Source organism: Carcharhinus amblyrhynchos, chromosome 17 (genome assembly GCF_965287045.1).
Source record: "Carcharhinus amblyrhynchos chromosome 17, sCarAmb.v2.hapA, whole genome shotgun sequence".
Taxonomy (NCBI): Eukaryota; Metazoa; Chordata; class Chondrichthyes; order Carcharhiniformes; family Carcharhinidae; genus Carcharhinus; species Carcharhinus amblyrhynchos.
In genome coordinates, this window is record NC_137340.1 from 38,552,421 (window position 1) to 38,577,022 (window position 24,602).

Consider the following 24,602-nt stretch of genomic DNA (forward strand, 5'->3'; position numbering starts at 1 on the left):
AACTCTGCACTGGGAATCAATGTGAAGTTGATTGCCATATGGAAATCAAGTTTTCCATTTCATTAGTGGCCTGGGACTGAAGTCTCCTAGCCTGCCAGCGTCACCCCATTGGGAGTGATTCACTCCAGCGAGGTTTACAACCGTTCCCCACTAACGGGGAGCTGGCAGCCTGGTCCCAATAGAGTGAAGGAGAGCCATGGAGGGGCTGCTGCCCCCAGGAGGTCAGGGGTAAGGTGGGTGCCCCTTGGGCAGTGCCAGCCAAGCATTCTGGCACTGCCCAAAGCAGGGCAAACTGGTAAAATCCACCAGACACCTTGGCCCACCAGGCATTGGGCAGTGTCAAGGGGGCAAAACCAGGGGGCCTTTTGGGATGGTGGGGGGATCCCACTGCCAGTCTGCATTCGGGACCAGTAGCAGGGAGAAGGAGATCAGCACTTGGAGCTGGTTCTTCGGTGAGAGGGTGGGTGGGGGGGGGGCAAGTGGGCTGGCCAGGTGGGGGAGGTCAGGGAGATTGGGTGGGGTAGGGGGAATATCAGGTCTGGCCAAGGAGGTCTGGAAGACCAGCAATCGGGAGGTGTGAAGGGGGGAATGGGGGTCAGTAGGCCTGCAATCGGAAGGCCGGCAATGCAGGGCTGCTGTGCCTTCGTCGACTCTGCACTGAGATCGGCTCATGTGTAATGGCCTGTTCAGCACTATGCTGCCGGCCTCTTAGGTGGGAATAGTCACCACCCCCAGATTTTCAGAGGAAATCCCACTGAGGCATTTTATGACGTACAGAGTGGGAGATTCAATCTGAAAATCACGCTAAAAAAATTGTTGAATGATTCCCATTTTCATGCAAATTGGGGACTTAGAATTTTTTTGGGAGAAGCTTGGCCTATGAGGGCAAGTTCCTTTTTACATCAACTTTCACACTGAAAAATTTTGACCAACCTGGTTGTTACTGAATTTTAAAAAATGATGCCTACTGTTAGAAAGCATACCCAATACAACTCACTATCCATATTTAGAAAAATATCAGAATTTTAAATGTTTCCATAGACTTATATAATAATAGTTTGATGATAGCTTAGGAGTATTTCTAGTATCATTCAGTTTAAATTACATTTATTAGGAATCTGATAAAATCTTCATATTCTAAAAATAGATCACGTCCAACCCAGCAATCGATTAGTGAAGGCAGGACTAACATGATTAAATCCAGTCACCATGTCTTGCATCTTATTAATCCTGAAGGACCGGGCCATTGGAAGAAGAACCTCCTATCCCAGGGAAGTTAGTTATATAAGGCAAAAGGGTGCTCGCTCCAAGACCTGAAAATCCCGCCCGAAGTCAACAGACCTTTGCATGGTTCGTGTCCTGCCCGCTATGATTCTCGTGGTGGGTGGGACAGGAAAGTTCCACCCAAAGTGCTTGCGAATAGAAGGGGGATAAAGAGAGACAATGGTACTCCATTTGTTGATTGAATCATTGCTATCAGTTAATGTACGAACCCTGTTTTATATACATAACTGTTGAGGATTTGTCAGAATGTTGAACACCCTGCTATCTGCAGTCTCTGTGCCTTTAAATTTACTACCAATGAAAGAAAGCAGCTCTGATAATACCAATTGTGAACATTCTCTACTGTACCAGAGGAAGATTTCTATTTTCCTCATCCTCAAAAGGACTGATGATTATTTCTACACCTTTTTGCATCATTATACAATATGATACTTGCTGCACAGATTTCAGATTTTCATAAGGGAGAGAAATTCATCATGTATTTCAAATAAAAATAAATTGTGATAACTATTCTGTTACCCTTTTAGCATGATCAACTTTCCGAAGGTGAACACCCTTCTTAATTCTCTCCATCATTTCATCAACTGCTTGCTTCTTCAAGTCTTCTAAAAGCTCTCCTGTGGAAAAACATACCTCAGTTTTGAAAAATAACATTCAGAAAACAAATTACTCACACAAAATAAATAAAACCAGAAAATTCTGAAAATGCTCGGCATTTCTGGAGAGGAAAAAACAGTTCAGTTTCAGGTCTGTGACCTTCTACAAAATCAAATCTCTAAGATTCACAGGCCTGAAACAGAGGCCTGACTTTTCAGAAAGATGGAGAGGGTCTCCAGTCATCCAAAATGATGTCAAAGGCATGATTCCAGAAATCCTGCCCCTGAACCTGGCATCACTATTTATGTCGGGGGGCGGGGGAGGTGCAGTGGGTTGCAGTTTGTACATACATGCTTCATGAAATAAATTGTACATCCATTGCCTTACATGTACATGTAAGCGCAACTCTTTTTAAACAGATCTAACTGGGATGCCCAAAACAGAACTTGTGGGCTTCAGACCTTTTAGGAGAAGGTCCAAAATTGCTGAATTTCTTTGGAGAGGTAGGGTACCCTTTAGCCAGGTCCAGCGACAGCTTAGGGAGAGACGAGGTGTCTTTTGGGATAGGCCAGGTACATTTTAGGATTGTTAAAACTAGATGTGAATGCGCATAAGAAATGGATAAACTTAGTGGAACTGTCAAGTAATTGCTGCTGTCACATCGTCAAGGTATTTAAATCTCCTGGCCTTTAAATTTAAAAAGAAAACATGCTGCAGTCTTTTAAGAAGTGCTTGCTTTTGCCCCCCAACTGTTGACATATACCATTATTATAGGATTTGTGCTGCAAGACTGATTTCACAACCTATAATATCACAAAGGGGTACCTGTTGGTTCAGTTTTATTGACAGATCTTCCAATGGTTATAAAGTTTTTGATGTGGGGCTATGAATACAAATGCTTGTTTACAGGATCATAGAATCCCTAAAGCGCAGAAGGAGGCCATTGAGCCAGTAAGGTCTGCGCCCAATTTCCGATAGAGCATCCCACCCAGGCCTATCCCTGTAACTTCACATATTTACCCCTCATACCCCTCTAACCTACACATTAGGGACACAAAGGTGCAATTTAACCTGGCTAATCCCCTTAACCTATATGTCTTGGGACAGAACTGTGGGAGGAAACCGGACCACCCGGAGGGAATCCATGAAGACACGGGGAGAACGTGCAAACTCCATACAGACAATCACCCAAGCCAGGAATCAAACCCGAATCCCTCGTATTGTGAGGCAGCAGTGCTAACCACCGTGTCACCATGCTGCCCCAAAAAGTTTTATAAGAGATTAAGCATTTCAATTAAATATTTATTTATAAGGGATCATGTTGTATAAAGAATGTAAATGTAGTGAATGGTCTGGATGAGTAAGATGGGTTGGAATCTTTCATTCCCGTTCATGTTGGCCTTGTTCAGTGACGGGAATGGAAAATATCGTGAGAGGTGGAAAGTCGTGTTTTATGTTGATATGAACGTTTGCCAGAATTGTCACCTTCCCCATCAGTGGCGAGCTGAACATCAGGAACCTAATTTGAACACATTAGTATCTCATTATCAGGCCAAAACACCAGAATCATATCTCACGCCCGCCAACAAAATCCATCCATGGTGGCGTGCTGCAAGAACGGTGTGAAGTACAACTAGTTTCACAAGACTTTCACCTGGTGAGCGCACGGCTTGTGGAGAGGCTTTGATTATTTGGGGGGGGGGGGTAGTGCAAGGGTCAGAGGCTATTGGATTTGACGGGGGTGGGGGCGGGGGTTGTCACCAGGCTTGACTCAGGAGTAACAGTATAAGACTCAAAGAGTTACTGGGAGAAGACTTGGGGATAGAGGAGGGATGGGTGGGTGGTGGCGTTGACTTGAGCGAGATGAGAGGTGTTGACTCAGAGGAGACTGGGGTTGTTGACTCAGGGGAGAGAAGGATGGCATTTGACTCAGGGAAGGGCTGACAGGGTGGTAGATTCGGGGAAGACCAGGGCTGTTGATTCAGGGGAGACTGGGGGTGTTGACTCGAGGGACACCGGGGCTGTTGACGTGGGGAAGACCGGGGGTGTTGACTTGGGCGGTGTTGACTCGGGGGAGATGAGAGGTGTTGATTCAGAGGAGACCCACCCATCCCTGTAATGAAAATGAAACTACTCAGGGAACTCTCTCCCAAGTCGGGTTTGTGGAGTCAGTAATGTTTCCGACTCCATGCTAGCAACTTGGGAACGAAAATTCAGAGCATTAAAGCTACAGTAACATTTTGTATAATTTTCGATCTGTGCATGCTAGATGTTCAACAAGGTCATTAAAATCTCTGCAGTGACTTTCCAATTTTAAAGAAAAGGTGCAAAGTAGATATAAAAAGGCTGATTTTTTTTCAAATTACTATAACAGAGAGCGATAGAATACTGACGTATCTCTGTGATTCTTACTTACATCTGTAACATGTCAATGGCATTGTGTACAGCCAGTTACAGAATGTGTTTTTTTTTGTATAGAAGGACATGCTGTTAGGAGAATCAGAAACTCACCTAACCGTGTTGTCAGAGCTTATAACTACCTTGGAATATTTGTCACAACGCTGTGTGATTTCAAGAAGAAATCAAATACAGCTCTTGAGGCTAAAGTGGTGGAGCAGGCTTAGAAGGCTGAGTGGCTCACTCCTACTCCTATTTTCTATGTGACTACATCAAAATTGGACAATAAAAAGGCTAAGCCAACCAAATTATTTACAAATTGTGTGAGGATGGTAACAGTGTGGGCAGAAGAAAATTTGCATTTGAAGATCCCTTCACAACCTTGAGGACATCCCAAAGAACTTTATAGCCAATTAAGTACTTGAAGTACTATTTAAATACTGTAACAAAGCAGTAAATACAGCTAGAAAACAGTATAAAATCAACAGTAGCAGCAGCAGCTTTTGGATTTATTAATTCATGGAATGTTTGCAAGACTTTGGTTTACTGCCCATGTCCAACTATTGAGAAGGTTGTCATGAGCCACCTTCTTGAGTGTCCTGAAGGTTACAGTAGTGTCAAATAGGGAGGTTTTGAGATTTTGACCCAGTGATGATAAAAGAATAGAATGTATTTCCAACTCAGGATGATGCGTAACTTGATGGGGAAATTGGGCTGATGTTCTCCTGCTCTTGTTCTTCTGGATGATGGGAGTTGTGGGTTTGGGGTGTGCTACTGAAGGAGCCTTGGGAAGTTTCAGCCTTGTGGCTCATAGATGGTTGGCAGATTCTGTGGAACAAGAAGTGAGTTACTCACTACAGAATTTCCAGCCTCTGAATTGCTCTTGCAGCCATCGTATTTATGAGGCTGGTACAGTTTGGACAGTGGTAAACCTTAGGAGGTTGGGGACAATGCTTTGTGTGTCAATGGGCAATGGCTAGATTATCTCTTATTGGAGATGTTCATTGCTTGGCACATGTATAGTGTGAGTGCTATTTGCCACTTATCAGCTCAAGCCTGGATGTTGTCCAGGACATGGACTGTTTCAGTATTCTTGCTGCTTTCTTAACTTGTATGAAAGGACAGCACAATTATTGTCCTTGATTAAAAACCAGCAAATAGAAGCAGAGGTGTGCTAACCACTTCAAACATTAAATGCCATTTTAAGAAATTAATGTTTCACATTGGAAATCCAAGTTATATTTTGATCAATATTTAATTTACTTTTAAAAGCATATTTAACCATACATAACAGGTCAGAAACTTGTGCTCACCTGATTCCTTAGAAAGAGATTTTTCAACCCCTGGCAAATTGTCTGTTTTCTGTCTTTTACAAATGATCTTCATAAGATTTCTGTTGAAATAGAAGTATGTTTTTCTTAAAACCTCCATACAGCTGCTAACAAAAGTTATTCTGCAAGAGATGCAATACTCAAGTTCTCAATCTAGCACACTGACAATAAACTGACATTATGCAAATGTTTGTGACCAATTCTTCAATTATATACTCTCTGTGGGGTAGTCATGCAGATAATGAAAGCAGAGTGAAGAAAGACTAACAAGTAGCTAATTTTTTAACCAGCATTACCTGCACGCATGGTTTCCTTTGGAAGATAGATCACCTCTGTTAGGTTGTATGAGAGACAGTTGAAAAATCCTCTGGTCTATCTTTATACATCTAATGCAATGTTTAATAATCTCATATCTTTCAAATCATGTCAGATATTTTTCTTGTGCGAGATTAATCTTTTTAAACAAATATTTTGCTATACAAAGTATTTTCCACAAAAATGCATGCCAAATCCAATAATTATTCTGTTCTAGTGTTGAGCACCAGTCATCTAAGGTGTAGTGTTATTAATACCCCCTGACTGTAGGAAGTCACACACCCACCAACTTGCAGCATATGTTTATGAAATGATCCCTTCAGTCTTCAGTGGTTAGAAACTGGTGAGGAAAGTATGTCAATATCAATCACATTGTTAAGACTTGTTGATGTCAATCACATTGTTAAGGAAAACAGGTGAAGGATATTTGAACTCGTACAAATGGGGCATAGCTGGGACACTGGAGGATGTGAGGCGTGTTGACATTGAACAAAAGTCCATAAACTCTCACAGCAAGGAGAGGTTCTGTGTCTTAGTTTTGACGTCATCAACTGGCATGTTTATGATTAACAAGAGACCAAAATTTTCAAAACAGGATGTTCACCAGTTAAGATAACTTCAGTCAAAATTAACTGAATTTCCAATATCCATTGCCCTCAGCAATGCAGGTTCATAACATAACTGCTTTAGAAAGATTTCCAACGGTGGCAATTATTGTTGCTGTAATGTCTGCAGATTCTCAAGTGGTATCAGCTCAGCAAAAACCATAAATTTCCTGACTGTTTATTGCATTATATCAAATTGCGGTAAGTGGATTTCATAGAATCCCCACAGTGCATAAGGAGGCCATTCAGCCCATCAAGTCTGCACTGACTCTGTGACAGAGTATCTTACCCAGGGTCTCTCCCCCATCCTATCTCCATGACCCCACATATTTACCATAGCTAATCCATCTAATTTACATAGAATCATAGAATCCTACAGTGCAGAAGAAGGTCATTTGACCCATTGAGTCTGCAAAGACCACAATCCCACCCAGGCCCCAACCCCACGCACTTACGCTAGCTAGTCCCCTGACCCTAAGGGACAATTTAGCATAGCCAATCCACCTAACTTGCAAATCTTTGGACTGTGGGGGGAAACCAGGGCACCTGAAGGAAACCCACGCAGACAGGGGGGAGAACATGCAAACTCCAAACAGATAATCACCCAAGACCGGAATTGAACCCAGGTCCCTGGCGCTGTGAGACCATCTGTATGTGTTGTTGCAAGGAATTCATTCATTCACTTTTTTTTAAGCTTACTATTACTGAAAGGACAGGCACATTCACATTGTGGATATCAATTGGAAATTGCATCAAAGGACTGCTCGAATGGAAAGGTAAACTGCCACACTGTCAACCTTTCATACTCTGAAGTCTCCCAACAATAGGATTGTGGATGCGTTGAAGAAGGCTGTGACCTGTAACGAACTTCGTTGCACTTTGCCGCTCCCTTCCCATTGTCAAAAATTCTAACGACAATAGATGTTGCGTTCAGTTCTCCCCTAGCACTTCACTTGGTTGAATGCTAGCAAGAATAGTATTGGTGCTGCCAGAGCTATCCAGTGGTTTGGAGAGCCTGGTGTTACCATTACCCAGCAGATTCTAACCACAAGTTACTTAGGATGACAAGATTTTATATAGAAGTACAAATGAAGTTATACAGCCTCTTGGGGTTCTCATGATCGTGTTACAGCCTTATAGCAGATATAACAGATTTGTTTTATGTGAAATTAATTTTACTGCACCAGCTTATTAGTGAACTGTAGTACATGGGATGTTTGCACATTTGAAGTACTGTTAAATAGTTTCCATGTCTTGTAAGACATTCATTCTATTATGAAACTCCAAATCACTATAAAATTATTTGATTCACGTATGTCTAAAATTGAAAACAGGAAAAAGTAGTGTTATTACTTGACAGGACTTGAAAAAGACGATGGCACCGGAAGAGGAGGTGGAGGTGGAGGAGGAGGCGGAGATGGTATTTCTGCTTGTTGCATTTGTTTCTGCAGTTCATCAACTGTAATAGAGGTACCCAAGTTTAAATCATTGAAAATAGTAATAAAATTCTGTATTTGTTAAATATATTACATTGAATCACTGAAGTGAATAATTTATATCGTTTTCAGAATAGTTTATAATCCTCTCCTTCTTACTGCGCTCACCACCATCTGCCATATTTGCTGCCCTAACAGAAACTTCTAACCATTCAACATGGCCTGTTACCATCCCATTTCGATCCTTGCTGAAACCCTTGTCCATTTCTTTCCCACTTTAAACTTGATCTTTCCACCATTGAAAACCTGATTTCTCCAGTGCATTCCTAATCGATGGCCCTGTTTCAACCACCACTTCATTCAAAATGTTGCTGAACAGATCTTTTCCTCCACCTATTCCCAAATGCCTCTGCCCTCTTCCAGCTTTACCACCTTCCTGTGTTCCAGCAAATCAATTTTAAATTTCTCACACTCATTCCCAAAGCGCTGTCTATCTCATTCTTTCCATTCCCTAGCCCTACATGCTCCGATTGTCTAAAACAGTGCTATCTTGAACCTTGTTTTCTCCACACAACTAATGACCATCCATCCATCCACTGTGCTCCAGCTTGTTCCCCCTATACTATTTTGCCTCTAGCTTCCTTCCCACTTTCTAAAACCGCCTGAAAATCATCACCATTTTTAAATAGTCAGGACCCCATTCTCTTTTCTCTTTTTGCCCATTCCTCATGCTTCATACCCACTGAATCCCACTCCTCTTATTATGAAGCACTTTAAGATGCCTGCCTGAATGCGAGGAAAGCAATATAAATGCAAGCACAATGTATATAACCAGATTAATAACAATTCACAGAAAGCATGTATTAATCACTTCATCATGGAACTGTAATTTACAGTATCAAAAGAAGTCGGAAAAATTTTTTTTTGTGTTGCCATTCAAAAAGCTGAAAGTGCCACAAGCATTACTGGGAGAGCAATTTACAGTATTTTCAAGGGATTTTGCAAATAATTTTGAGAATTCAAACAGGATCTGTGCAGACTAGACAAAGTCATAAAAATAAAAACAGAGCAGTTTGGAAATCCTCAGCAGATTAAGGGGCATATTGGTCATTGACCTGTAACATTAACCCTATTTATTTTTCTATAAATACTGCCTGACCAACTGTGTATTTCTAGCACACCCTGTTTTCATTTTGGATTTTCATCATCTACAGTATTTTGCTTTTGTATTAACATCAAGTTAAGATGTGCAAGTCTAAATTACATTACTTACCAGTGTGTTTCAGGTCCTTCACTTGCTGACTATAATTTTGGCATCTGAGTTCGAGTTCTTCCTTGTCTTCTTTGAAAAGCTCAAGTTGCTTTGTTAGTGAGTTTATTTCCTTCTTGAGGGTAGAATCTTTTAACTGTTCTTCTAGTTCCTTTAGCTGACAGCATAAGGAGGGAAGGATTGTGCTGGATTTTACAATGTATACAATGAAGATCAAAATAAAGTGAACTTTTGACCTTCTGCTCCATGGGAGGTTTCTGTCCTCCCTGAGCTTGCCTTACGGTGTGTTACGATGTGACAGGTATACCGCCCCAGTCAATCTCCCGACCTGCCACCGTTTGCAGAGTGGGTCGCACCTGGCCACTTGGGAGCTTCTAACCACAGGCAAGAGCCCCTTAGGGCTCGCCTCCCCACCTTACCGTGTAAGTGAGAAAATGATAAACAGGTGGCATGATGGCCCAGTGGTTAGCACTGCTGCCCTACAGTGCCAGGAACCCGGGTTCAATTCCCAGCTTGGGTCACTGTCTGTGCAGAGTTTTTGCACGTTGTCCCCATGGTTGTGTGGGTTTCCTCCGGGTGCTCTGGTTTCCTCCCTCGGTGCAAAAATGTGCGGATTAGGTTGATTGGCCATGCTAAATTGCCCCTTAGTATCAAGGGGATTAGCAGGGTAAATATGTGGGGTTATGAGGATAGGGCCTGGGTGGGATTGTTGTTGATGCAGACTCAATGAGCCAAATGGCCTGCTTCTGCACTGTAGGGATTCTATGATTCTATGTTGCCTATCTTCTAAATGTTATCATTATGTCTCCTCGGATCTCGTAATAATAGCACCTAAACTTTTACCCTCTCCTATCACTCACTAAAAGTACTGATGCATCTTATGTTTAATATTAGTAAGTTAACTAGTTATAAATTAACTCACCAGTACAGATCATTGCATAAAACAAATGAGTAGCCTTTAATAGACCAAAAAAAACTGAATCATAGAATTCCCACAGTCCAAAAGTGAATAGACTTTGTAGTCTTGGAAGATCATGCATATTGTAAGTAGAGTGCACTAGATCTGTCATTGGACTAGTTAACCAAGGGTTTGGACAAATAATCTAAATGTAGGTCCAAATCCCACAGCGGCAGTTTGAGAATTTGAAATATGTTTTAAAAGAAGTCAAAAGTACTTTTGCCAAAGTACTGGCAAAAATAAAAATGTCTGATGGCAGGAAGGAAACATACCATCCTCATCTGGTTTAGCCGAGATGTGATTTAATCCCCATAATAACATGTTGACTCTTAACTGACCTCTCAAGTGGTTTAGCAATGAAGGTTTTCATATTTTCAAGAGTAACCAGGGATCAGCATCAAACATCAGCCATACCACATCATGTCCCTATCCCAAGAATGATTTTTAAAATACATTTCCATTAAAGGGATATACATTTCTTCCGGCACTAATCCTACAAGTTGTGCTACGGGCATCTTACTTTTGTCTCATGCAGAATTCTCTCTTCCTCTATAGTCTCTGTCACAATAGCCAGGTCATCAAGTGCTTTCATGAGCTGCTCATTAGGCACCATCTTCTGAAGGAGAATCTGGCTTTGTCTTTTGAGTTTCTTTTGTTCCACAAGCATCTGCAATAAAGACAAAGAATTTTAAAATGCAATCAAATTTCTGACTAATGCCATCGCCATTATTTTAATATTCAGCATGACAACTGTCCATTTTGTTCCCTATATTATGTACTTTAAGAAGTCTGTTCTCGCATATTTGATGAATCACGTTCATCGTCTTGGAATGGCACCAAGTATCACACAAGACACTCTGTTGCAAAGCTTGAATGCTTTCCTCGGAGGTTGGAAACTCTAATTTCAAGTGGGCTGCGGGACTTCTGCACATGTAGCAGCCAGGAAGTTAGGGTCCCAGACCAGAGCCCCAAGGTTTATTATGAAGACTCCAACAATTTTTCTATTTTGGCATATATGTGAGGAAAGGATTTTTCACTCCATGAGTAATTTCACTGAGAACTTAAGTATCTTCTGTCAAAACAAGCTTTATTCAAAACACTGTTAAGTATAACTCTGACAAAATGAAGCAGCTTAACACTGAAGCATTGGATAATCTTCACATACGAAGAGAAACAACTTCTAATTTATCACTCTTTCAGTTCCAAATAAGCAACATTGTTCCTATAGCCTTTAAATGCCACTTTAAATAAAGTTATCAAATCCAGGCATACTTGCTATATAAATTAGTAAAGAAAGTCGTGAAGCTTTCAGCGAGACTTTGTGGAAAAAGAGAGCAGACTTCTGACTTTAAACAGTTACAGTCAGCGATTGAACTCTAACTATACCAAAAACTGTTTCTCTGCTACAAACCTAGCTCCTCCCATTTCTGTTAAAAAAAAATCTTCCTTTTTTTAAGCAAAAAATTCCAAGGGAAATCTCCATTTATAAACATTAGTCCCTTAGCCTTCTGCTAAATAAACAATACATAGCTAAAATGAATAATTATCTTGCTATGTAGCATCTGTGTAGTATGCTTTTTTCCGTACATGTCTGCTCCCTGTGGGAAAAAAACTGAACTTCAAAACATTCTACAGAAACATAAAATATATAGATAGCACACTATCATCACACCAGTGTCTTATACCATCTTGAGTCAGGAAGCAGGCTTATTCCCCTGTGCAGAAGTAAGGGAGTAAAACTTGAGGTCAGATGACTTGAATCAGAGCACCATTGCTGAGGATGGAGTTCCAAGTAATAGGACAAGGGAAGATGGATAGGGAAAGGGCCTAGAAGAAAGTCTGAGGGAGGGACAAAGACAAGGATCAGGAGAAGGTCTAAGAAGTGAAGTTTGAAGAAAAGGAGCAGAGCTATAGGCTTTGACTTAAAGAGAGAGTTGCAATGAGCAGACATAAAGCAAAGTGGGCTTGAGAGAATCCCTGCAGATCTGAGGAATCATAGAATCTCTACAGTGCAGAAAGAGGCCATTTAGCCCATTGAGCCTGCACCAACCATAATCCTACCCAGAACCCTATCCCCATGACCTCACCCATCTATCCTGCTCATCCCCATGACATCAAGGGGGGTTTTCCATCACCAATCAACCTAGCTTGCACATCTTTGGAGTGTGGGAGGAAACCGAAGCACCCAGAGGAAACCCATGCACTCACGGGGAGAATGTGCAAACTCCAAGGAGATAGCCAGCCGTCGGTAGCTCCTTACTGCAGGAGGCAGTACTGGTGGGCAGTGCCAGTTTGCCCTTCTGGCAGTTCCATGGTGCCAGGCTGGCACTGCCCAAGGGCCCCCCCTTGCACCTGACCTCCCGGGGTGGGGTCTCAACGGCTTCCGTTCCCTCCTGTGAGGTTGGGATGCCTGTTCTTCATTAGTGGGGAGCAGTCATAAAAAATCGCTGGAGGGAACCATTCCTCGCAGGCCAAGCTCTGCTTGGCATAGACAAGGATCTGAAATTGTGCTTGGAAGGTGAAGGTTCAGCAACTCAGAGATCCAGGGAGAGGAATCTCAGAAGGTGAGATCAAAGCCGTAGAAGTGGATCCTTTGTGAAGCTGTCCGAGTGGGAACTACACTTGAAGAGAATTCCTAGTCATGATCTTCAAATGTGGACATTGGCAATTCTCATAAGAAAGATAATGGCAGAGATTTGCCCAAAAAAAAGTATAAGTTCCCAACGTGGGGGAAAATGGAGTAATTCCTGCTGATTTTTTTTTCAAGTATAATTACTAGAGTGAATCCCTGAAGTGAACACTGCAGTGCCTCAGCGGGATTCACTCTGGAAAGCAGGGGAGGCTGCCTATTCCCGCTCGAGAGGCCAGCAGCATAACACTGAGTGGTACACTGCACATGCCCTGATCTGTCAATACTGAGATCTGTGCAGGAGCAGTGTGCCCCTTCCCCCTCCCATTGCCAGCCTCCTGATTGCTGACCAGCCCCGCAACTCCCCAATCGCTGAACCCCCACCCCCGATTGGCCAGCCCCTTTGTCTCCCCCACCCTTTGGCTCACCCCAATCTTCCCACAAACCCCCCAACAGTCAGCCCCCCAATGACTAGTTCCAACCCCACATTCCATTCTGATGGCCAGCCCCGCTAGCACTCATTCCCTCCCTCGCTCCTTCATCAATCCTCTCGTAGAGTGGCAGCAGGTCCCTCCTACCGATTGCCTCCCCAACTGGCCCAGTTCCCTCGGGTCCCGTCCCCTTGGTACTGCCCACCCAAGGTTCCTGTTGGGCAGTGCCAGTTTACCCCTTTGGCAGTTCCATGGTGCCAGGCTGGCATTGGCCAAGGACTCCCCCTTATTCCTGACCTCCCCAGGGAGGTCTCAATGGCTTCTGTTCTCACCTGCGAGGATGGAAAGCCTGTTCCTCATTCGTGGGGAGCAGTCAACAACGCTGGAGGGAACCATTCCAGCGGGAGTGGGGAGATGCTAGCAGGCCCAAAGAATACCGAACTGGGCATGCAAATCATATTGAAATGCTAATTTAAGTATGATAATTAGCTCTGTGCCCGAAATCAGTGTAGAGTTAATTATGGTCAAAAACTGATTCTCAGAGACATGCAGAGGCCTGAGTGCCCAGCTTGAATTCTGCAAAACAGCTGCTGCTGATGTCTTCTGGCCTGCTGCACTACCCATGCAGTGTAGCAGGTTGGCAGAATCCCAGCCAATGTTTCCTACAGACTGGTTGGCTTACAATGCAACAAACCTCTTGATGAGGTGTTGAGAAATCCATGGAATTTGCTTTGGTCACATCTGTCATTTACTCTGGGGTGTGATACGTTTGACCACCATTCACCTGTTAATTCACAAGTACCTCAAACTTGCCCTGAATGCTAAACTATAAGCTAGACATTGTAAATTGTTTTATCTTTCTGAATTTGTAACTGTCTGTAAAGATGCTGCTGGGATAAAAGGATAGTATGATTTGAATCATGTTATTGTGTTGATATTGAGATTTTTACAACTTTAGAGTCCTAGAGTCACAGAGGTTTACAGCATGGAAACAGGCCCTTCGGCCAACTTGGCCATGCTGCCCTTTTTTTTAAAACTCCTAAGCTAATCTCAATTGCCCGCATTTGGCCCATATCCCTCCATACCCATCGTACCCATGTAACTATCTAAATGCTTTTTAAAAGATAAAATTGTACTCACCTCTACTACTACCTCTGGCAGCTTGTTCCAGACACTCAACAATGTCTGTGAGAAAAAATTGCCCCTCAGGATACTTTTGTATCTCTCCCCTCTCACCTTAAACCTATGCCCTCTAATTGTAGACTCCTGTACCTTTGGGAAAAGATATCGACTATCTACACTGTCTATGCCCCTCATTATTTTATAGATCTCTATAAGATCACACCTCAGCCTCCTATGCTCCAGAGAAAAAAGTCCCAGTCTATTCAACCTCTCCTTATAACTCAATCCATCAAGTCAGTAAATCTTTTCTGCACTCTTTCTAGTTTAATAATATCCTTTCTATAATTGGGTGACCAGAATTGCTCACAGTATTCCAAGTGTGGCCTTACCAATGTCTTAAACAACTTCAACAATGTGCCCCAACTCCTGTATTCAATGTTCTGACCGATGAAACCAAGCATGCCAAATGCCTTTTTTCACCACTCTGTCCACCTGTGACTCCATTTTCAAGGACCTATGAACCTGTACCCCTAGATCTCTTTGTTCTGTAACTCTCCCCAGTGCCCTACCATTAACTGAGTAAGTCCTGCCCTGGTTCAATGTACCAAAATGCATCACCTCATATTTGTCTAAATTAAACTCCATCTGCCATTCGTCAGCCCATTGGCCCAGTTGATCAAGATCCAGTTGCAATTGGAGATAACATTCTTCACTGTCCACAATGCCACCAATCTTGGTGTCATCTGCAAACTTACTAACCATGCCCTCTATATTCTCATCCAAATCATTAATATAAATGACAAATGACAGTGGGGCTAGCACTGATCCCTGAGGCACACTGCTGGTCACAGGCATTCAGTTTGAAGAACAAATCACTACAACCACCAATTGTCAGGAAGCCAATTTTGTATCCATCTAGAAACCTCACACTGGAACATTCTTGTCTGTTGTAATATAGTTTATTTTTCTTATGTAATGAATAAACTAATTCTTTGCGTTAGAAGTTCATTGGCAGACTCCTGTGAATTTGTTCAGTGACTGCGCTCCATAGTTTCTGAAAAAAACAAAGTTAGGAACAAGCCAAGGTTCACTCCAGTCCTGACCTGACCAGTATGAACATCAGCTGAGATTGTAACATCTCACTCAATAAGATTCATGATTAACTAGTTACTCCTCAAATCACATCACTTACGCTTTAGTTTACGGCTGACTTTCCATCAATTTGAATGTTCCTGAAAGCCACATTCTCTCCCCACTCAGTTTATGTCTTTCCAATAATTTCCTTCACTCATATACCCAAATCTATTTTCTAGCTGATGATTGCACTCTACGTTTGACACATTTTTTGATAATTATTTACTGGTACAGAATTTAAGTGCTGCTAAATAAATGAGACATAGTGCACGATTTTACCATTGCGTTGCGCCTGAAAACGGGCACAAAAACATGGTAAAGTCAGATGTGAGGCCATTAATGCGATCCGCGCCACGTCCGCGCAGTTGGCCACTTTACCAAGACCCAGGAATGGCCACAATCCGATTCGTGCCCCAAACAGGCGCAACTGCGATTTAAATGCATTCAAATTTAATTAATGAACTGCCCACCCAACTTTATCAGCATTTCCCCCTTTACCACTGTGTTTGCCGATCCAGAATCACACTGAAATGGACCTGTTGAATAAAAGTCTGAATCAGGCACTTCAGCTGCTGAAGAGGCAAGTCCGGAGCTTCCAACGGCTCTGACTCAGATTGGTTGGGCGGGGTGGGGATGGCCTGGTGGGGAGGAAGGCCCAATCATTGTCAGGTTGTGGGGCCGGTGGGGGGGTGGTGATTAGGAGGAGGGCCGATTGTTGTCTGGTCAGGGGGAGGGCCGATCATTGTCTGGTTGGAGGGACGGCCGATCGTTGTCTGGTTGGGGGGCAGGAGGGCCGATCGTTGTCTGGTTGAGGGGGAGGCGGGCCAATTATTGTCTGGTTGGGGAGGATGGGGTGGGTCAGATGTACCTCTGCGGGGGATAGTGAGGCCAGATCATTCTCTTGGGGCAGGGTGGGGGGGGGGGTGTGGAAATGAGGCCAGATCATTCTCTGAGTAGGGGGAGGGTATGAGGCCAGATCATTCTCTGGGGTGGGGGGGGAGAGGGAAGCGGGTAAGATGGATTTCTGGTAGGGGGATGGGGGGGGGGAGCAGGGAAAGCACACATGTGGATGCCTGAAAGCAGATTTCCAACTCAGATCCGAATTGCACCCAGATTCAGCACTTAGAATGAAAATGGTAAAATCGAGCTCATACTGCCTAAGGTTCTCATTTTACACTCATCAGGAAAGATCACAAGATTATCAACAGTGAAGCGAACAACAATTTATAGTGAATGAGAATTGGATGCTGATTGGTTGGCAAGTGATAGGTACAGTGTTGCCATGAAGAAGGCAGCAGGGAACAGTCAACTGTCAAGCTTTTGGTCAAATTCAAACCTGGCAGGTTGATTCTGATGGGAGTGAAGCACTTATTGACAAACATTCTCTGATGCATTCTGGTAGCTGAGTTATTGGTCATTTGCCCTTCCAATCAAAATCAAAATTTAACGAGACAACTTCTCTTGTTAGCTTTTTACAATTGCCTCTAGTTTGACCTTGTTGTGCTACAAAAATATAAATCTCAAACCTATAAAAGTCACACAACTACACCATCTAAAGTTGTGCAGACTTCTTGTTAGTTCTATCATACGGAGAGTAACTATTCCATAAAGTGACCAATACATTCTGGTAGTGAGGTTCATGAAAGACAGGCAAATTGCTCCATCTTTTATTTTTTGCTAGTTCATTTGTCCCAGATTAATTTTTTGAGTCAGAACGTTTGGAAAGGGTTGTTCTAAGTGCTGTCATCATACTGGTATCACAATATAAAGCATTGGCAGCCTGCAATAGGTGGAAATTCACATATTACATTGAAGCAAGCATGAAAATGGCCTGCAAGGTTCCATTGTATGCGCTTAAGTAGTTCACCAAGACACAGATTGGGACACTTCTGTCTTAGAAAATGTTTGAAGAACTGGCGCACACTTGGGAGAAGATCAGTTTTCTATCATCCCAAGCAGAAAAGAATACATGAGAGTGGGGTGGAGAGAGGGTTTGAAGGTAAGAAAATGAATTGGAAAATGCTAAATTAAATGGAAAATTGAACTATTCCTCGTGTTTATCCGATGATCATATCACATACAATTTAACTAACCAGACTGACTTTATCATGCTTTATCTTTGTACTAGAAAACAAAATGCTCGTTAAAGGGTAACTAAATAATTTATTATTGAATTATACATTTTCAAATGAGTGAAATTGTACACAAATTCGTACCAATTCTGGGATCGTACTATTTTTTGTAGTCTCGAAGGTATCTATAACCGTTCAGATATACTGCAATTAATAGGTCTGTCACTGACATTCATACCTCATGGGCTAAGGACTCAGCCTCCTTTCGAAGATCCTTCTCCAGGTCCAGATTTTTTTCCAGATCCTCATATTCCTCCAGAGCCAAAATGGAAACTTAGAGAAACACAAATATTTAGCATGTCATAGATTCTATCATACAGTTACATCATTACATTTTGCAGCAGACATAATTTTCTCCATCAGTGAATCCATTTACTTTTCCACATAAATTCAGACACAATAACATTTTAAAGGTTTTTTTAGTGTCACAAGTAGGCTTACATTAACACTGCAATGAAGTTACACACTCCGTTGCCTGTTCAGGTACACTGAGAGAGAATTTAGCTTGACCAATGCATCTAACCAGCTTTCACACTGTGGGAGGAAATCCACGCAGACACGAGGAAAACGTGGAGACTCTGCACAGACAGCGACTCAGGCCAAGAATTGAACCTGGGTCCCTGATGCTATGAGGCAGCAGTGCTAACCGCTGTGCCTCCATGCTGTGTAACATGTAACATATGCTGCTTAAACCAGAGTGTGAACTAAGGGAGTATTAATTTTGCTCCCTGAATACCACTAATAAATTATTAACAATTAATTTTAATCCACATTGATCTCTGGTACTGATGTTCTTTTTAAAACTCTGTTTAAATGACCTCTCTTTGGACATGAGAAACGGAATGTTTCAACTGTCTATATTTCAGGAGAATTTCACTTTAAAGAAAATTAAGTTTGAGTTTCCAGATTTGTATGGAGCACAAGAACCAGGCCACATTTTCTATTTGTGAACAACTCTGTTATTTTGATTCAGTTGAGCAAACTTTGCTTCTCCTCAATTACATCACTAGATGGAGCACCAGATTTTTTTAACGATAGAATTGAGGATATGGGTGGAGGAAATGGATGGACATTGTCCAGCTCCCTTATTTGAAAAGAAATATCGTCTACACTGGTCATAGAGAAGAGAATTGCTCATCAGACCATCCAATGTTGTCGGTTAAAGAATGATACATGTTCTTCAAAATAACATGACAAGAGAGGAAACAGGAATGAACACTGTAGCATTCCTTGTTTTTCATTCTGTTCATATACAGTGCAGCTGAAGGGAACTTACTCACTACTTCTAATATAAGAAAACAGTGGAACAAAATTGGAAGTCTGTTTTTTTAAGAAATATGGGTACAGTGTCTCAAATCTGGCTGTCCGAAAACCACCAATGTCCAAACGCCAGACATTTTATTCAGCTAACATGCCTATAATTCAGACAAGTGAAATAACTTAACAGCTTGTTCGACTGGGTGCTGCTTTGGAGTGCCTACTTGTTATCAGCTTCATGTATTTGTCTTTTTCCATGCTCTAAGTGATGTACAGTAAGAAGTCTCACAACACCAGGTTAAAGTCCAACAGGTTTATTTGGAATCATGAGCTTTCAGAGTGCTGCTTCTTCAACAGGTGACTCACCTGATGAGAGTTCTTACTGTGCCCACCCCACTCCAACACCGGCATTCCACATCATGGCTAAGTGATGGAAGAAACCCTGGACTCAACCTGACCCGCACAGAACTGCCCAATCTGAAAATCGGCAACATCTAAAATCCGGCACCAACTTGGTCCTGAAATTGCTGGTTTTGGGGCACTGCACCTATTGCGTTATACAGGGACTACCTAAATTTTTTAAAAAGCCAGCAGGTTAAAAGAAACTCAACTCTTTGCACCAACATGTGTGTTAAGTTTTCAATTCTCTCACTGTTAATCCGTTACGTCAATAAAGCTACTCCATTATTACTAGCAGCTTTGCTATAATAATACAAATTTTAAAATACTAATCAAAGGCATAACTTTGCCCAAAGTAAAACACTCAACATTCATACAAGATCAACCATGAACTTACAGAATGGTGAAGCAGGTGTGAGGTGCCTAGTCTTGTTCCTAATTCATATGTTCATAATGTTTCAAACCTTATATCTTTGCTAGTCTTTTTCCTTTCTTATTCCTTGTCTGTAGTTTTTCTTTCTTTATATTGACTTCAATTTTACTTTTTTTCCATTGCACCTGATAAAGTTTAAAATCATTTCTTAATTTTAGCCTTCTGTCATAGATCTTGGAGATATAGTTTTTAAATCACTGCTTGGAAAACAGTTATAAAGACTATCTTGAGTGACAACCCAGAATCCATAACCAATCACATCACAATTTCAACCAGCACAGTCTTCGACATGAAAATTGTTTCAAAAGTGGGATAACTTGCCTCATGTTGTTCTTAGAATCAAACTACGGCCAAGGCTTAAATAGTCTGTGGTACGCGTTGGTGCAAAGAAAAAAAAAATCAATACTTTGAGGCAAGTCTATTCAACGTTTGCATAACTTGTGCCAATATCAGTTCCATGAAAAAGCAAACATTAGAATGGCTATCAAAGCTTTACATAAAGCAATTAGGTTGTTTCAATAATAGGAAATTATGACCACAATTCTCCCAAAAGTGCTGAATTGGTAGGGATATTGTTCTAGATCCCAACTGTTTTGTCAGTTCAACTTTTCACCCAAATCTCCTCACTCTGTGAACTTCAGAAGTCCCAATCGGGAATCTCATTAAAAACCCGGGGCGAGGGGAGATTGTTGTTGGGGGGGCGGGGTGGTGGTGGTGGGCAGAGTATTCACACCAGAGTTTGACAGTTCTGGAACTCTGCGCATACACAGTCATCCCGATCCGTCGGGCTCCCCGTTTGATGGCCAGTTTGATCGCTGGCCAGTCTGGGACCCCCACAGTGCTGCCACTTCAGCCCCTCCAGTCCCTCTCCCCATGGCCCAGTTGCAGCCTCCACAGCAATTCCCGGGCCAGCCCTGACTTCCCCACCCCAGAATGCCCCCATGTCCAAACCACACCTCCAGCAGTGGCAATCCACCCACACCCCCCCACCAACTGAGTCAAACCCCACCCCCCCTAGGAAGCAGGCCCTCCCCGCTGCACCCCCAGCAGGCAGTCCCCCTGGAAGACCATCCCCCCCAGCCAGCCCCAATTGCTGCCTCCCCCCACTCCATCCCAGACCGATTGCCATGCAGAGAGGGACCCTCCACATCCACCGATCGCCCCTAGGCCCCGCCCACAATCTTGGCACTACTTGGGCCTCCAATTGCGCCCCCCCCTTCATTCTGGCAGGGTCTCCTACTCGTTCCCCAAACATGGGGAGCTACACTAAACCCTGCTAGAATGAAGTACTCGGGGACTGGTAAGTTCCTGACAATGAAATTCAAAAGACATTTAAAACATATTAAAAAAAGATTCAAATTACTTACTGCCTTCCCGCCAGTTTCCAGCGTGGTCTGACCAGCGACTGTTCACCGGCTCTAGGAAATGCGCATTCATAACCGGCACATGCACAAATCCTTGAACAAGGCTGGCAACCTGCATCTCCCACCCCGACCCCCCAGAAAAGTTGTGGATAAGGATGGGAGAATCACAGCCTATATTTCAATTACACTTCAGATATCTTGTTCTGTCGATTTATAGGCACTCTGATTTCAACAAAACTGATGTTACTGTTACTGTGAATATATATTTGTCTTTTATAGATTCCACTTCACCCAAAATAGGCGAATTGGTTAGGTGCATTGGCCATGCTATATTCTCGCTTAGTGTACCTGGAATGTGGTAACTAGGGGAATTTCACAGTAACTTCATTGCTGTGTTAACGTAGGCCTATTTGTGACTAATCAAGGAGCTTTAAACTTTAAAATAGTCAAACTAGAAGGATACATCTGAAAACTTCAATAACAGTTTTATTCAATGTTCATTGAAAGCATATCTGATGTCCGTTTCACATCTACTTGGCTGGGTTAAATGGCAATTTGTCTGTTATTGTAATTATATTGCATTTGGCCTTTTGTTTTACAGGCTCTGTTTTTGTTTTGGACCAACATATGACTGATTAGTTACTCCTCCAACAGATTGCATGATGGTTAGCTCATTGGCTAGATGTTAGTGTGCGATTCAGAAGGGTGCAAAGAGTGAACCCCACTCCAGCTAATGTAGTTTTTGGGGTCTGCCTTCTCATGCTGACCTGAAGTACAACCATGGCATAAGTGGTGGTTTGGTAACCTGCAAATAATCAATGATGCTACCTGAAGACAGAGAATACTGATACATTATGGAGGGAACTATTTGCCTCACCACCATTTTGATGCTTCTGTGCTTAATGGGCTTACGTAAACAGCAAGAGTCAATTTTCTTCTCTTTGATCCCATGCACCCATCACATGACATGACTTGATAAAATAATAATGTGGGCTTTATTGGAAGGTAAGTCTATATACAACTGGGATACTATGGATAATGCATCTGATATACACTGCTGTTGCTTATAGGCTGAAATCAAGTCATGGGACTAGAGTAAAGTCATGGGGCTGAAGTAAATGTTGGCCCTTTAGAGGACAATACTGGTGAGGTAGTAATGGGGAACACAGATGGCAGAGGCATTAACATAAAATATTTTGCCTCTGTCTTCATGGTAGAGAATAATGATGAGTTTCCACAAACTGTCGGTCATGCAGAGGAACTTGGTGCAATAACTATCACCAGGGAGAAGGTATTGAATAAACTAATGGGATTAATGGCAGATAAAAGACTGATGGTCTGCACCCTAGGATATTAAAGGAGATAGCAGGAGGGATAGTGGATGCATTGGTTGTGATTTTTCAAAATCCCTTGGATTCTGGTAAGGTCCCTATGAATTGAAAACATGCTAATGTGATGCACTTATTCAAAAAGGGAGCGAGGCAAGAAGTAAGAAACTTGGCAGGTTAGCTAGATCTCTGTAGTGGGGAAGTTGCTGGAATTAAACAATAAGAAGAAGATAAATGGGCATTTGGAAAGGTGAAGCTCAATTCACCATTGTCAGCATGGTTTATGAAGGGTAAGTCTTTGAGTTCTTTGAGAACATAACCACCAAGATGGATAATGGGGAACCTGTGGATGTGGTGTATCTGGTTCCAGAAGACGTTTGACAAGGTGCCGCATAAAAGACTGATCCGGAAGGTGAGATTGCAGGGGATTTAAGTTCAGTACCAGATTGGATTGAGGACTGGCTGATTGACAGAAAGCAGAGGATCAGGATAAATGGGTCCTTCTCTTGCTGGTGAAATGTAGCTGACAGGGTGCTGCATGGGTCAATCCTCAGAACTCAACTGTTTAAAATTTATACAAATTTTCTGTAAGCAGGCACAGAGTGTAACATAGCAAAATGTGCAGATGATACTAAAATAAGTAGGAAAGCAGGCAGCAAAGAGGATATAAAGATTTTACAGATGGATACAGACAGGCTAGGAGAATAGGGCAAAATTTGGCAGATGGAGTTTGATGTGGATAAGTATGAGTTTGGCAATTTGGCAGAAAAAAATAGAAAGTCAAATTATTACCTAAATGAAAAATAGATTCAAAATGCATCGGGCAGAGGGATCTGAATTCATGAATCACAGAAAGTTGGTATGCAGGTGCAGCATGTAATTAAAAAGGCAAATGGGATGTTGGAGTATAAAAGTAGGGAAGTGTTGTTGCAATTGTATCAGGTGCTGACGCGATCACATCTGGAATATTGTGTCCAGTTCTGGTCTCCTTATTTGAAGAAGGATGTGGTGGCATTGGAGGCAGTTCAGAGGGTGTTCTCCAGATTGATTCCGGAGATGAAAAGGTTGACGTATGAGGAGAAATTAAACAGTTTGGGCTTGTACTCGCTGAGTTTATAAGGATGAGAAAGGATCTGATCGAAGTAAATGACATTTTAAAAAGGATTAATAAAGTAATTGTATACCAATTGTTTTCTCTTATGGGGCAGTCTAAAACAACAGGTCACAGATATAGGTTGAGAGGAAGTAGTTTTAAACTGCTACTTGAGGACGAACTACATCTCACAGAGTGTAGTGAATTTGTGGAACTCGCTGCCCCATAACACGGAGTAGTTGGAATCGTTGAATGATTTCAAGGAGATAGATATATTTCTAATAAAAAAAAGGGATAAGGGGACATGGGGAACAGGTGGAGAGGTGGATTTGAGAGATCAGCCATAATCCGATTGAATGACGGAGCAGGCTCAACCGGCTGAATTTGTCTACTCCAGCTCCTAATTTGTATGTTCCTCACACATCACATCCTGTCGAGGTGGTAGTGATTGACACCAATTTAAGATGTCCACAATTGCTAACTGAAGGTTTGCCTTTAAAGAAACTAACTCTTTACTTTACTACAAAACTAAATAATAGCATCTGAATAAACCATTTTGCAAAGCAATAAATATACAATTGTCTGAAACATAGTGGCTGTTTTCTTATCCATCCAGTCTTAGTGTCACAAAATGGTAGGATGCTATTCAAATGATTTTTTTGCACAAGTAAAATCAAACTGCCATGTAATTTTGTAAACATGTCTGGGCAACAACTAAGGGAAAAGAAAGAATAGGGAACAAGGTCTTCTTTGCAATTGAAACAATTAGTAGTCAGAGTGCTGTGAGCCAGGAAGCAGTTTAAGCACAGATGAGGTGTTGAAGCAGCAGCAGCAAGAAAGAGAGAGGCAGCCACCTTCAGGCAGCAGCTCAGTTGGGGATTAAGTACTAAAGGCAAGTCAGTTTGTGCAAAAGTTCTTCTTGAACCTAAGACCATTCCCAAGTCCTGGTCACCTAAGCTGTACAGCATGCTAACCACTAACTAGATTTGACAAATAGCTTTCTGGTTGTTTAGGAAATGGGCATCTCAGCACAGTTTGTGTACAGGGGGAAAGAGGTATTTTTGGATTTTCATTCTTTGAGGGACTA

The 24,602-nt window shown here is 42.2% G+C and overlaps 1 protein-coding gene across 4 annotated transcripts in view; it reads right to left on the bottom strand.

The window, feature by feature from the left end:
- shtn1 (shootin 1) overlaps positions 1-24,602 on the bottom strand; it is a 101,844-nt gene that overhangs the window by 28,752 nt on the left and 48,490 nt on the right. For all 4 annotated transcript variants that reach the window (XM_080205837.1, XM_080205838.1, XM_080205839.1 and 1 more), the window contains 6 exons: positions 17,820-17,914; positions 10,714-10,860; positions 9,239-9,392; positions 7,883-7,988; positions 5,592-5,671; positions 1,804-1,901 (listed from right to left, as the gene is read on the bottom strand). In XM_080205837.1, the coding sequence (XP_080061963.1) occupies positions 1,804-1,901; positions 5,592-5,671; positions 7,883-7,988; positions 9,239-9,392; positions 10,714-10,860; positions 17,820-17,914 (680 nt within the window). The remainder of the gene's footprint in view (positions 1-1,803; positions 1,902-5,591; positions 5,672-7,882; positions 7,989-9,238; positions 9,393-10,713; positions 10,861-17,819; positions 17,915-24,602) is intronic.